The following is a 13,727-nucleotide window of genomic DNA, read 5'->3' as shown; positions in this document are numbered from 1 at the left end:
TTAGCAGATCCTTTCAATGCACACTCGTGTGGCTTTGAATAAGCACCTGGAGGCGCTCGTCTAAAGGTGAATGGGATGACTCTTTTCTCCCTGGTTCTCTCCGCAGATGTTTGATGTGACTGAAGGGGCTCTTGGAACTGTAAGTCCCACCCACAACTTTGAGCCTCCTCACTATGATGGGATAGAAGCACTGGCCATTCAAGGTGATAACTTATTCAGTGGGTCCAGAGACAACGGAATCAAGAAATGGGACTTAGCTCAGAAAGGCCTTCTTCAGGTAATTCGGAAACTCCACGGGGTGTGAAGTGAATATTTTCGACACCACACAGGAGTCTGTCCAGTAGCTCCATGGTGGTGGCAGTGGGGGCGGGGGGGTGTTTCTATTTAGATTATTGCTGTTCAGCCAGAGATTTCTCTTAGAGACTTCCTTTAATTTTTTTTAAAAATAATTTCATAATCTTTATTATAAAGGCAGCCTGCAAATAAATGTAAACATCACACATCAGATTTGACTAGACCCAAAGTCTAGACAACTGAGAGGTCTTCTGTAGGGGGAGAGTAGGCGTTTGGGTGGAAGCCGTGAAGCTTCGCCTCAGATTCTGTACTTTCCATGTCAGATGTACTGTATGTGTGTGTTAACTTCAGGAGTTTTCACCGCAAGAATGTGAGCCTTCTACTAATGCATGCTAGGATGAAGTAGAACTTCTGCGTAGATCTGCTTATTAAATAGGTCACCTTGAGGCAGAGCAGTTGTACTTGTTCATGGTTTTTAAATATACATCTCTTCCAAGCAGCCCTGAGGTTATCTGGAGGGAAGACCCTCCTCGGTTGTGGGAGCATTTCCTTGAGTTCAACGGGCAGTGCGTCCACACACTACAGCAGGGCCACACCGTGTCAGTGCGCTGACCATTGCCCTTCACTCCTAGCTTTAAGGGGGAAAAAAGATGAGAGAACAGAGAGAGCTGTTTATAATTCTTAGCACCATCAGTGCTCCATGGGTCTATTTGGAGGGATTACAGCTGCTGCCCCCTTCCCTGCTTTCAACCTGCAAGCTAAAGACAGAATGAACCAGTAGCATGAACATTAATAGAAAACACTTGACAGCAGGTGCATATACCGTGTTCAGGTGCTTTCAAACACATATATTCATTTATTCATGGCTGTGATTTTCTTGTGTTGTGAATATAAATGTTTATAGATAAAATCTGGTCATGCTATCGTCGCATAGTTTTTGTGCTTGTCATGATGTATATAGTTAAACTCCCCTTTCCTTAAGCTTTGTCTGGCAAAGTGAATGATTTCGTGATGTGGTTCTTTTAATCCACATGCCAGCTTGTAGTTTACAAACTTGTTTGATTATGTACGATTGGGGTAGAAAAGAGGAGAAAAAATTTTTCTCTGTTTCTGAGTCTTTTTTAAATTCTATAGATTCCTGATATTTCTGTCTTTAGTACTGACAACAGTGATGGAAACTGGGAAGCAACTTGTAGATTCATTGCCTAAACGGCTGAATGTATGAAAATGGATATGGTAACTTTAAGGACGTTCTGTATTCCTTGCCCTGAGTTCTACCACTAAAAGCACGGCGTGACCAGGGGTGTGACTGCTCGTTTTGTAAGGTTCCTCTTAAGTTCTGCTCTCTCCCTTCTCTTCAGCAAGTCCCAAATGCACATAAGGACTGGGTCTGTGCCCTGGGCTTGGTGCCAGGCCATCCGATTTTGCTTAGTGGCTGCAGAGGGGGCATTCTGAAACTCTGGAATGTGGATACTTTCGTGCCAGTTGGAGAGATGAGAGGCCATGACAGCCCCATCAATGCCATAAGTGTTAACTCCACCCACGTCTTCACTGCAGCTGAGTAAGTTTCCTCTTGTGGGTCCGCTCTGGGTGCGTTGTTTGTACTCACACTTAACAAATGCTGTAGGCCATAAGTACTTAGAAACACTGAGCACACAGATCGCTCTCTCATGGCAGCCTTCCTGTCATTACCTTTCTTTATCTTTAATACGATCTTGCTGTTTAGCCCAGGGTGGTTTAGAACTCATCACCTTCTGTCTTAGCCACCCTAGAAATGGGATCGTAGTAGCTTGCCATCATCACCCCTGGCTCCTAAATTATGATTTTTTTTATCTCTATGGAGAGCTTTGAGTTCCAGCTGACCAGAATGTTAGGCTACTTCTATATTAGAGCCTGCTGCCAGATCTTTTTTTTTGGTGACTTAGGGAGGACCCTGTATGCTCAGAAGAGAAGGGGAGGGGGAATGGGGAAGGATTGTGGGAGGGAGTGACCAGGAGGGGGGCAATGAGCAGGAAGTAAAGTGAGTAAGTTAAAAATATTTTTTTTTAATTTAAAAAAAGGAAAAAGAATTCATTAATGACAAATTTTGAAACTTTTTGTCTTCAGAAAAGCGGCTTATTTGCTATTAATTATACTTAGAACAAATTATTTTTAACAGTCGTTGTGCTTCTCTCTCCATTTAATATGTCAGAATGTGGTGGTAGCATCTGTTTCCCCTCTCCCCTGAATAGTTGGATTGACGAATTCATTTCTTGCTTTTCTGATGACTCACAATGAATTTTCTGTGCGCTGGGTCTTAATCTAGACTCTTAGGAAGGGAAAACAAAGCAGGGCAGACACAAATTCTACCTTCTCTTCTGGCCAGATGCAGAAGAAAACAGCAAGGTGAAAAGCGGAACCAGTGACATCAGAGCAGTGGTGGAGCCACAGATCAGGGGGTCTGAGGAGCGGGAGGTCTCTGCCCCAGGTGGTGCAGAAAAGTTGTAGGCAGGAAGCATTCTGCGTTTGCCTTTCTCCTGCAACATCAAACGTGTTTGACTTGCACTAAACATTAAAGATCCCCTCTTTTTAAAAGGTTTCCCTGAGGAATTCTGAGAGCTGTTTCTTGACCTCTTTGCCTCTGTCCATATGCCCATTTTAAATGTACTGTTTTGCAGTGATCGAACGGTGAGAATCTGGAAAGCCCACAACTTGCAAGATGGTCAAATCTCTGACACAGGCGACCCGGGGGAGGACAGTACCAGTAACTAACGTGAGTGGGGATAAGCCAGAAGCCGAAAGTGCGATGATGCCCCGTGTTCCTTACTGAAAACGGTATCCTGCACGTATTACTGATGGAATCAACTGGAAATATTATCTCAATCCGTCTGCTAGATCCCGTGTATCCTAATCAAATTGTTCTGTCTTGTATGTGAAATATTAATATCTACCAACACACACACTTCCTAAGATCGATGTATGGCTTGAATCACACTTTTACTGTGGCTGAATTTTTTTTGTGCCTAGCTATAAAAAAAAAGACACTTCAAATTATTTGAGTTATTAAGACATCTGCTTTTGTGACAGTCAGAAGCATACCCAGAATAAAACACGCCTACCCGTTAACTCGTTCAAATAATGTGGTTATAACTTACACGTTTAAACATATATTGGGACTGTTAATCAGATTGTAGTCTGTTCATCAGGAATTTTGTTGGCGTAGAAGGGGTTCTAAATTTCAAGGGTCTTTCGGTGTAATGGAATGACAAAATGAGGACTTACTGGTCATTTTTCATAGTTGGCATAGTCTACTAAGAAAGAACAATTTGTGCTAAACTGCTCATGTTTACCTGTATTGACCAAAGCTTTCAGTTGTTCTACGTTCCGTGCTCAGGATTAAAATGCCGCACAACTGTTGTGTCGGCAGTGCTGGGCACCTACTCTGTGACGGCGAGCTGTTGATTTCCTAACAGAAAGATATCTTGATCTATTTTCCTATGGAATTGTTTCTATTATTACCTTTTCATTTCTTTTTATTTAATAGTAATAGCTCCTTTCTCTCTCCTCTGATTTTTATATGCTGCTAAATATATTTTAAATATACTGTGTTTGCACACATTGGTAGACTATTATCATTTGTGGTGGGAGCCAGTGTAAATAGGTAGATTGTAAAGAGAGACTATCTTGCATTATGACTGTATGAATTTCGATTGGGTTTTGTTACAGGATGTATAATTTATCCGTCTGCTCAGAGTATTAATTTGTAAATTCTGCAAGGTTAATTTTATGTAATGGTATAACTTTTGAAATTATTGTCTTGTGTTATTGTTTTTATTTTGCCCTGAAAATATTTGTTTGTAAATGAAAGTTTAGCTTAAATAAACGTGTGCTATGAATTGTTTTTATTACACTAGCCTTTTTCTAATTGTAAGAAAATTTCAGTGTTGGCAAATCTTTTTTGTCCGTGTGTGATGTGAGGAAAGATTAGCGAACCATTCTTTTCTTTGCTCATGAGACATGAAATGATTTTGAAAGGCTCCAGTTGTGACCTCATCTTGACGAACTGTGGAAACACTGGTTAAACCAATTGATGTAATTGAGGGATTCAAACATAGAAAATAACAACAAAAAATGATCGTCATAAATGTGAGGGTAGTGGCCGTGCATCCCTGCCAAGAAGGGCGTCAACAGAGACAAAATGGCAGAACAGCAGGAGCTGCAGAGGAGGCTTCAGGTCCAACCTCTGTGCTGTATTTTTTTTTTCTTTAACTTAGCTTCCAAATACTACCTGCTTGGTTTATGTTGAGTTGCACATCTATTTCTCTGTCTTGCTTTATGCATATGTATGGTGTAGGGACCATATGTAGGGAAAACATTTTTTTTTAATTAAGCGACGTATTTTCCCTTAATTTGAAAAATTCCCTGAATATTTCCCAGCCTGAGAGCCTAACCACCGAGTCCTTGTTCCAGTCTCTGCCATTCTAGTTTTCTACAGCCTTTGGAAAAAAAAAAAAAAGTGAAGATGGTTGTTATCCAAGGAGCACACCAAAGCAGGCTGGACCTCAACAAAATACAAATCAAAACTGCAGTGAGAGGCCATCTGACTCGGCGTGAGAATGGCCTATTGGAAAACGTACAAAGGAAACAGTGCTGGAGGAAGTGTAGATTAGGCCAGCCTGTAGCAAGTTCAAAGCTAGCCTCAGCGACCAGCCAGACCTTTCCAAAGCTAAGGGCTGAAGAGATAGCTCAGTGCTGGAATGAACAGGTAGCGTGTTCCACTGTCAAAAACACCAACAAAGAACAGTCAACTTCCACAAAACTCCAAGATGCATCAAAACAACACCCCCCCCCCCCCAAAAAAAGAAAGAAATCTAAGCCATATAATCTAGAATACCATGCCTGGATATTTATCTGAAGGAAATTCTCACAGCAATTGTGGTGGCTTGAATAAAAATGGCCCCGTGGACCCATAGGGCATGGCACTATTTGGAGGTGTGGCCTTGCTGGAGGAGGTGTGGCCTTGTTAAAGTAGATGTGGCTTTCTTGGAAGAAGTGTGTCACTATGGGGCAGGGCTTTAAGGTCTCAAATGCTCAAGCCAGGTCACTTTCTTGCTGGAGGTAGAACTCTCAGCCATCTTTGTAGCACCATATATGCCTGCCTGCCGCTACTCTTCCCGCCATGATGATAATGGACTAGATTTCTGAACTGTAAACCAGCCCCAGTCATTATTTTCCTTTAGAGGAGTGGCTGAAGTCATGATGCCTATGGATAGCAATAAAACCCTAACTCGGATGGCAAGCATCACACTGTCCAGGATGTGGTTAGCCCCTTTCAACAGATGGAGAAATGAAACGGTATACGTACACACGGAAAAGAAACTTCGTGGTTCGCTGGGTAGTGGATGCTATGAGTCATCATATCAAGGGATAGAATCCAGACACAGAAAAGTTGTTTAATTTGAGGAAAAGAAGAGAGAGAATGGGGAGGGATTAGGGAGCAAGGATTTAAGCTGAGTTCCGTGTGACTATGGAAATGCTACAAGCACACCCTTAAATCTGCAAGGTTATTATTATGCCTCCAGTGACTGCTTTTAAATTTAAAGGGAAGGGAGGTAGGTACCCATTTTGGCCTACTGCTATATAATTCCTCCTAAGAGTTGAGGGAACATTTGTCCCTTTTAAGTCTGAATTTCCATATTAGTCTAAAAAAATGGTATGAGCCTATGTAGTTAATGGTTCATTTAAAACCATCCTGGGAGCGTCTTGTGCATAGTACAACTGGATTTTGCCTATACTACACAAGCTTCATATACAGAGGTTCTATGTCCAGGGCTGTTTGGTACTGTACAACACAGGAAGAAACCACTTACTCTGGGCGTGGTACCTGTGTGCACAGCTTAAACGAAACAATATAATGGCAAGTTTCGGGACATGAGAGTGCTTTAGAACTAGAGGTTAAAATAGGCTCTAACTAGCAAGGCCAGTTCAAAATGCTGAATTTCTTCCTTTAAAACTATTCTTGGAAATAATTGGAAACAACAACTGACTCGTTGTATTTTAACTAAAAATCCAAACTTTAGGGTCCTTGATGCTTTCTAACAATACTTTGAATAATTTCTCTAGAACTAGTGACCCATTATTCCGTGGCTGTAAATGAAATTTCTGATCTGAACTTTGCTTGAGATTGACATCCCTTCTGTTGCCGTCAGGGTCCAAATCATTAGCGGTGGTCACCTCTGTGAAGACGTTAGCTTTAGTGTGTTAAGACACTCAGGTAACGGGGCCACAGGGAGGGCTCGATGGGAGCTGCTGTCTTTGCTCCCTGGTGCTGTACCTGATTGAGGAAATGAGACAAGAAACTTACATGTACAGGATCCTAAAACTTTTGCCATCCCCGTGAAGTCCTTGGCACCACTCAACAACGAATTATACTTCTAACTTTGCCACACATTGCCCCTCCTCTTGCATCTTAGAAATGACTCCCTAAAGCTACAGAAAACAGATTTTGAACTGTAATTCAGTGGTTAAAAACGTTGGGACGAAATGAACCTATCTAATGGTGTTAGTGGGTGCTATGACCCTTTCCCATGGAAGTGATTACACAATGTAGATGTTGCTCTCCTTGTGAAATCTGTGGGTGTCTATCTAGTCGACGAGAGCTACCACAATGAGGTGTGATTTTGGACATTGACACTGTCTGTACAATGGCTAAATCCCATTGTCTGGAATCTTAGGAACTCTTCTTCACTCTGTCTAATAACCTCAGTAAGTCCTTTTCCTGACCTAACTGGCAGCTTGGTTGACGTTCTCACAGCTAAGACAAGTAATGAAGAGTCCTGGGAACAGAGTTTCCAGTCCCTGGAAATGGCGTAAGACAGCAGCAACGGAATCAACAGCTTGTGATGACTTTCTTGTTTAACCTTTAGACGTTTCCTGGGGGGTAGTTCATTGTAGAGGAAGGCCTCCAGGTCTGCCAAGCCTTCCAGGATGAAGATGCTTTTAAGTAGAGGTTGCTATACCCTTCCCGGGTGTTCCAAGGACACCTCTTATTTAAAAAATAATAATAATCTTTTTTTTTTTTTTGTGAAGTATCATTGCTTTCTTTCTTTGATACTGATATTTCGCCCAGATAAATCAGGAAAAGGTTGAGCTTTAGATTTTGGTTTTAGTTGGTGAGGTTTGCTGCTTGTTTTGAGACAGGGCATCGTGATGGGGACCAAGTTGCTTCAAAACTATGACCCTCCGGCCCCTGCCTTCCAATTCCCCTGGGATTCCGGGGCTGCATATTGTACCATTTGAGTTTGCTTGTTTTTATTCCAAGTAAAGCAAAGGTATACATAGATTTCCCCCACGAAACCAACATCTTTGACTCAAGAAAAAAAAATATTTTCTGGAGCAGGAACACCGATTATGAAACATAATCTGAACAGAACATCCCGATAGAGGGAGAATGAGACATGGACTGCAGTGCCCATCCGTGTGAGCAAAACCTGTGGGTTCTTTATTCTTCCACTGTTCTCCACACCTTTCCCATGCTTTCAACACCCTAAAACTAGATGGGAGAGGGGGAAAAAAGGACAGAGAGGAAAGGGGGTGACATTATCATTAGATGACTTCCCGCTGATTAGGGGTGTCAAGGTCCTTAGGGAGAGTATGGTTTTCCTCATCAGGATATCTAATTTTTGTTTCCTCTTTCTTCTACTTAACAAACCACCATCAACAACAACCTTCAATTCCCCCATCTCTCCTCGCCCTAGCATTTACAGACCTTCTGAGAAGTCCCCAGAATTCCAAATGTCATGCATTCATAGAAACTATCTCCTGCTGGCAAAACCACACCCCTGCTGGATCATGAGGCCAATCTTAGGCAGCTGCTGCAGTCGGTCTGAAGTAACACCACATCCCCACACCTGGATTAAAATGAAAGCACATTTCTATTTCCGAGTGTTTTTTAGAAAAGCCAAATCAGGTGCAACATGCCTTGTCTTTTCTTTTTCTTGAGAGTTTCTTACTGCGATACAAAATCAAAGTACAGTCTAATGCAGAGATAGGAGGGCCAGCCCGGGAGACACATGCTTGTACCACGTGATTCACCGTCAGTTCAGATGTTGGTTCTACTCTTCACAGCCCAGTTGGCATGGAGAAAGCTCTGGACTGGTTAGAAGTAGTAGGAGTCAGTGCTTTTCACTTCAACTGCATTGGGCAGTCACCTGGGGTCTGTTAAAACGTAGACTGCCTGGCTCTCTTCGATACTTCGACTCACAAGAATCTGTACATCTAGTTATTGTACTCCCCAGATAACACAGGAGCTACTGGGAGAGCCTTCACTTTGAGACTCACAGCTCTGAGGGGATTCTGGTCCGCACAGCCCTGAGAACCAGTTTAAACCCACAGAAATGCTGTATTTTCCTCAGGATGGTTGTTGGTCAGGTCTCGATCCTACTCTACCTGAGGGTAAGTGTTACCACTCTAGGACTGGGAGAAGTTAGCCCCACATGTCTGCGGCTCTCATCATTCCTGAAGGCCATGAGAGGAATGTGACTTTCAAGTAATGACAATAACAACAGCTTGAGGAGATCCTGACCCAGCTGCGCGTGATTCCCCACTGTGTGAGATAGCCAGCGACCTTGTTTAAGTTCACCGGGCCTGGAGATTCCTCCCTAGTCCTTTAAGGTAGTGTAATAACCTCAAAGTTATCCGTTGATGTAGGCTTAATGGAAGAATTTATTGGGAGGCAATTTAGAGGGATTTAATAGTTCCAGGATCAGCTTTCTGGAAAGCACCATGCCTAAAACTCCTGGACGACGTTTTGCTTAATTTTAATTTCAAGTAAATGGAAAACTAAAGACTGGCTTCTCTCTTTCTGAGAGGCGATGCTTGAATTCCAGCATAGAGAGGCAGCAATGCGAAATAACATGTAAAGGAGAGGGGAGGCGGAGTACTCCACAGAGTATAGCGAGTTGTGGGTCTGGTGACATGGGAGCTTGGACTGTGCTTCCCCTGAGGAAACTGAGACAGGGTTCTGATTGGGTGGCAAAGTATTCTGTGGATAACGTAGGGAAGGTAACATATCTTTATGTAGCAAAACCCATTTGAGGCCATTTGAGTGATCTCCTGGGAGTGTTTCCTTGGCATAGAGTAGGTGCCAGGCTTAGAAATGGAAAGAATGCTCATGACTGGACAGAGAAAAAGATTCCAAAGGGTCTTTTGCATGTGGCAGTGCGTGGGTGATAGATTGATTTGATGCATGTAGTGTCTTGGAAGGAAGGACGAAGAGGTTAAAATATGGAAGCCATGCTTGACACCCCCAACCTAGTGCTGTGTGTGGTCTTGTACTGTCCAACCCTTCCTCCATCTCCACTGCTACTCCATGCCAACGTCCCCTGGCTTCTAGGCCTTCTTGGTTGGATTAGTTATCTTTCTGTTGTGTTCGTAGGACTTCATTACAACAGTCGGCTTAGAGAGGGAAGGGGGTTATTTTGGATGACGAGCCCAGAGGGGAAGCCATCTCTCATAGTGGAGAAAGCAGAGCAGCAATGTAATGACCCACACGAGACAGTTATTGACAACCACCACGCGCGCTGATTGAGCCAATTATGTTGTAAGTATTTTTTTATTGGTGGCCAGACCAAGAGCAGGCTTGTGCCTCTGAAAAGTCTCTTGGGGCTCAACTTCAAGGATACAGAGTTTTTGAAGGCAAAAGTCTCATAGGCCAAAATGTGCATGAAAGTTGGAAGAGGATCGGAGTAACCGTGAAACATGTCTTCTTATCAGAATGTAGTAGTTATTTTAAACGTAACTTGCCAATTATTTTGATTAATACATAGTCAAGGCCATAGAAATCTCGAATTCTTGCCAAGGCAGATGTGACCATTAGGGGAAGGGTAGAGGGCTGAGAACTGTCTAAGTAGACACAAAATGGAGTCAAAAGAGGACAGTTTTACCTTCGTCATTTCAGTGGGAGCATGAGGCTGCCAAAAGCCAGGAAGCAAGAGTGATCATATTTCATCTACGCACTGGAAAAAAGAAGAGAACATGGAGTAGACCAGGTTGTAGAACCTCATAGTCATGTGCCTCCTCCAGCAAGGTTCACTTCCTAAGGGTTTCATTACTTTCCTAAACAGCACCATCCACCGGGCACCAGGCACTCACATCTATGAGCCTACAGAGGAGATTACCTGAAGTGGAAATTTCTAGTTTCTTTGGAGACTCAGTCAGTTGTGTCATGTGATGTTTTTCTGGAAACTGCCTTAGGAGAGGATGTTTTGCTGAAGCAGACATGTGAGAGGATGTTTTATCGAGAACAGGCACGTGGTGTTTTTCTGGAGGCTGTCTTGTGAGAGGGCATATGATGTTTTCTTGGAGTGGACATTTGAGAGGACGTGTGGTGTTTAGAAAGAATATGAATATAACCCCACAAACAGCAAGAGGACACTCTTGCGTTGGTTCACCTTGCAACACTTGCAAATGGTGCAAAGAACTCCTCGTGGAATTCCGGATGAATCTTGCCACTTTTGTGAACGAGTGCCAAATGGGAGGAGTCTTACGGTTTCTTCTGGATCGAGCCTCTGCTTCTAGTTGCTGTTGGTTTCTGATGATTGTCACCTGGACGGGACTGCCACTACTGGTTCGTGTTTGGAATCACCACAAAGAACTACTTCTAAGCAGATTCACATCCTCCTTGTCCTGTTAACCATCTTTCCTCCTTACCTTTGGTTGGTGCTAGAAGGGAGGTTGAAGTATTTAAGAATCCTTATTAAAGTACGTTGCAAAAAAGTCTAATCCTACAATTACCTATTCAAACCATGGCTGTCATCTGCTCTAATCACACTTTTAGACATCTCCTGGGCGTTATTTTTCAAGTAAAACTATATTCAAGTTCCCTATGCTTAGAAGGACTCAGAGAATTCCCACACTTCTCCAGGCAATGACAAATGGCTCTGGAACTGTTTCCTCATAAACTTTTATCCAGCACTTAGAGTCCTTAGACTCTTTTAACCCTCTTATCTACCAGAACTTACTTCAAACATGACCCCCCCCCCATATGAAGTCATGACCCCCAAATACCAAGCAATAACAGACCTAAGCAGTGAACTTCCTTGACCTGGAATGTTTTGAATTTTTAAATTTACTGTTATTTATGTGTATGTGTGTGTACCCATGTGTCTGTGTGAACACAGTGTCCATGCAGGTTCTTACAGCAGCCAGAAGAGGGCGTCCTGGAGTAGGAGTTCCAGACAGGGAGCCAAACCCTGTTCAGTTCAAAAGGAGCAAGTGTTTTTAACACTAATCCATCTCTGTCGCATGAGCCTGGTATACTTTTGTTTGAAAGGTTATTAATTATTAATTCAGTTTACGTGAATGAAAGGGATTCATCTTTTCTTCCTTGTAAGAGTCTTAGGCTTTGCAAGGCATTGCTCAGTCACGAATGCTGATCTGTGGCTTCTTACATTTGTCAGTGATGTCGTGAGTGTAGGTATCTGAAGTTGTCCTGTCACAGAGGTGGATTCTGAGTTAGGACTCAGATTTGAGGCTATTTCTATGGGATGGATGTTCTTTCAGGAAATAAACAGAGGAGATAGAGAAAGCTTGCTTTCTTCCCTTTTTTCTTTTTCATTCTTCTCTCTCTCTCTCTCTCTCTCTCTCTCTCTGTGTGTGTGTGTGTGTGTGTGTGTGTGTGTGTGTGTGTGTGTGTGTGTGTGTGTGTGTGTGTGTGTGTGTGTGTGTGTATCTCTGTCTTAGGGTTTTACTGCTGTGAACAGATACCATGACCAAGGTAACTCTTATAAGGAGTTTAATTATGGCTAGCTTACGGGTTCAGCAGTTTAGTCCATTATCCTCAAGGTAGGAGGGAGCATGGTAGAGTCCAGGCAGGCATGGTGCAGGAGGAGCTGAGAGTTCTACATCTTGTTCTGAAGGCAAACAGGAGAGGATTGGCTTCCAGGCAGAATGGATGAGGGTCTTAAAGCCCACATCCACTATGACACATCTACTCCAACAAGGAGTAGCCACGCTCTGGGTCAAGCATATTTAAACCACCACACTATCCTATCCTATCCTATCCTATCCTATCTATCTATCTATCTATCTATCTATCTATCTATCTATCTATCTATCTACCCAATACCTATCTACCTATCTACCTACCTGTACTGGCTGGTTTTATGTGTCAACTTGACACAAGCTGAAATTATCACAGAGAAAGGAACCTCAGTTGAGGAAATGCCTCCATGAGACCCAACTGTAAGACCCAACTAGTGATCAAGTGGGGAGGGTCCATTGTGGGTGGTGCCAACCCTGGTCTGGTAGTCTTGGGTTCTATAAGAAAGCAAGTTGAGCAAAACTGGGGAAGCAAGCCAGTAAGTAACATCCCTCCATGGCCTCTGCATCAGCTTCTGCTTCCTGCCATGTGTGAGTTCCAGTCCTGACTTCCTTTGGTGATGAGCAGCAATGTGGAAGTGTAAGCTGAATAAACCCTTTCTTCCCCAACTTGCTTCTTGGTCATGGTGTTTGTGCAGGAATAGGAACCCTGACTAAGACACTACCTATATCTCATCTATCTATAATAATCTTTTACTTATTTATTTACTTATGCCATATCACACAACATAATATGAACAACCCACAGATCATATGTGCATAAAAGCAGAGGCAAAATGGGCACTGTTCTGATGCATGTTTCTAATCATATCTCTTGACCCCAAAGAGATTGAAATTTTCTGGACCTTGCAGCCAAGTTAATAATATTCCTTGATTCAATTTAAGTTCTTGCACTTGACCTGCTATCCTACTATGTACTTGGCCTGTTTAACTTGCCTTTAAGAAAACAGTGTAAGCAACCTTATTATACCTTAGATTTCCCACACAAAATCACCTTTTACAACCTAAGCTAACTGTATAACTTTAATCTGTTTTTTTTTTTAAAGGAGCGTCAATTGAGAAAAAGAAAAATTTTTCATGGTCAATAATGTAAAAACGTGTTCTCCAAAAATTTACAGTTTACTTAGAAACTTCACTCATTCGTAAAAACAATTTGAATTGCTATTCTCTGAAAGCTCAATTTGGTGATTGCCTGCATTAAATAACACAAACGTATCCTATTAAGAATAAAACTACAGCTTTCCATGTGAATCTGCTGAGCATCCGGGGTTGATATCCATGAGCTCAGGAAATAAGTCACTGGCGCTGACTGTTTCCGTGGTAGCTTCTCTCTCCTGCTGCTCTCCTGTACTTTATGCTGACAGTGGGATTGCAGAGTAGGGGAATTCAACTCTTTTAACAGAACACAAAATGTTTTGGGGCGATGACAGGAAATGGAAAGGAATTAAAAGGACATTTATCGAATTTGCCAACCTTGCTCCCTATTTGAGATTATTAGTAGATGCATAAATTCAAAGCTGTGTAAGGGTTTTAGCTTAAGAAACCAAACTGTTGACTAGTGTAGTGGGATTGCT

The 13,727-nt window shown here is 42.5% G+C and overlaps 1 protein-coding gene across 1 annotated transcript in view; it reads left to right on the top strand.

Moving 5' to 3' along the window:
- The window catches only part of Kif21a (kinesin family member 21A), a 115,692-nt gene extending 111,511 nt beyond the window's left edge, over positions 1-4,181 (top strand). The window contains exons 36-38 of the mRNA XM_032885321.1: positions 107-277; positions 1,656-1,855; positions 2,952-4,181. Of these exons, the coding sequence (XP_032741212.1) occupies positions 107-277; positions 1,656-1,855; positions 2,952-3,045 (465 nt within the window). The 3' untranslated portion in view covers positions 3,046-4,181. The remainder of the gene's footprint in view (positions 1-106; positions 278-1,655; positions 1,856-2,951) is intronic.
- The last annotated feature ends 9,546 nt before the right edge of the window (positions 4,182-13,727 follow it).

This window comes from Rattus rattus, chromosome 1, assembly GCF_011064425.1.
Source record: "Rattus rattus isolate New Zealand chromosome 1, Rrattus_CSIRO_v1, whole genome shotgun sequence".
NCBI lineage: Eukaryota > Metazoa > Chordata > Mammalia > Rodentia > Muridae > Rattus > Rattus rattus.
This window is presented reverse-complemented; position numbering and strand designations above follow the sequence as displayed.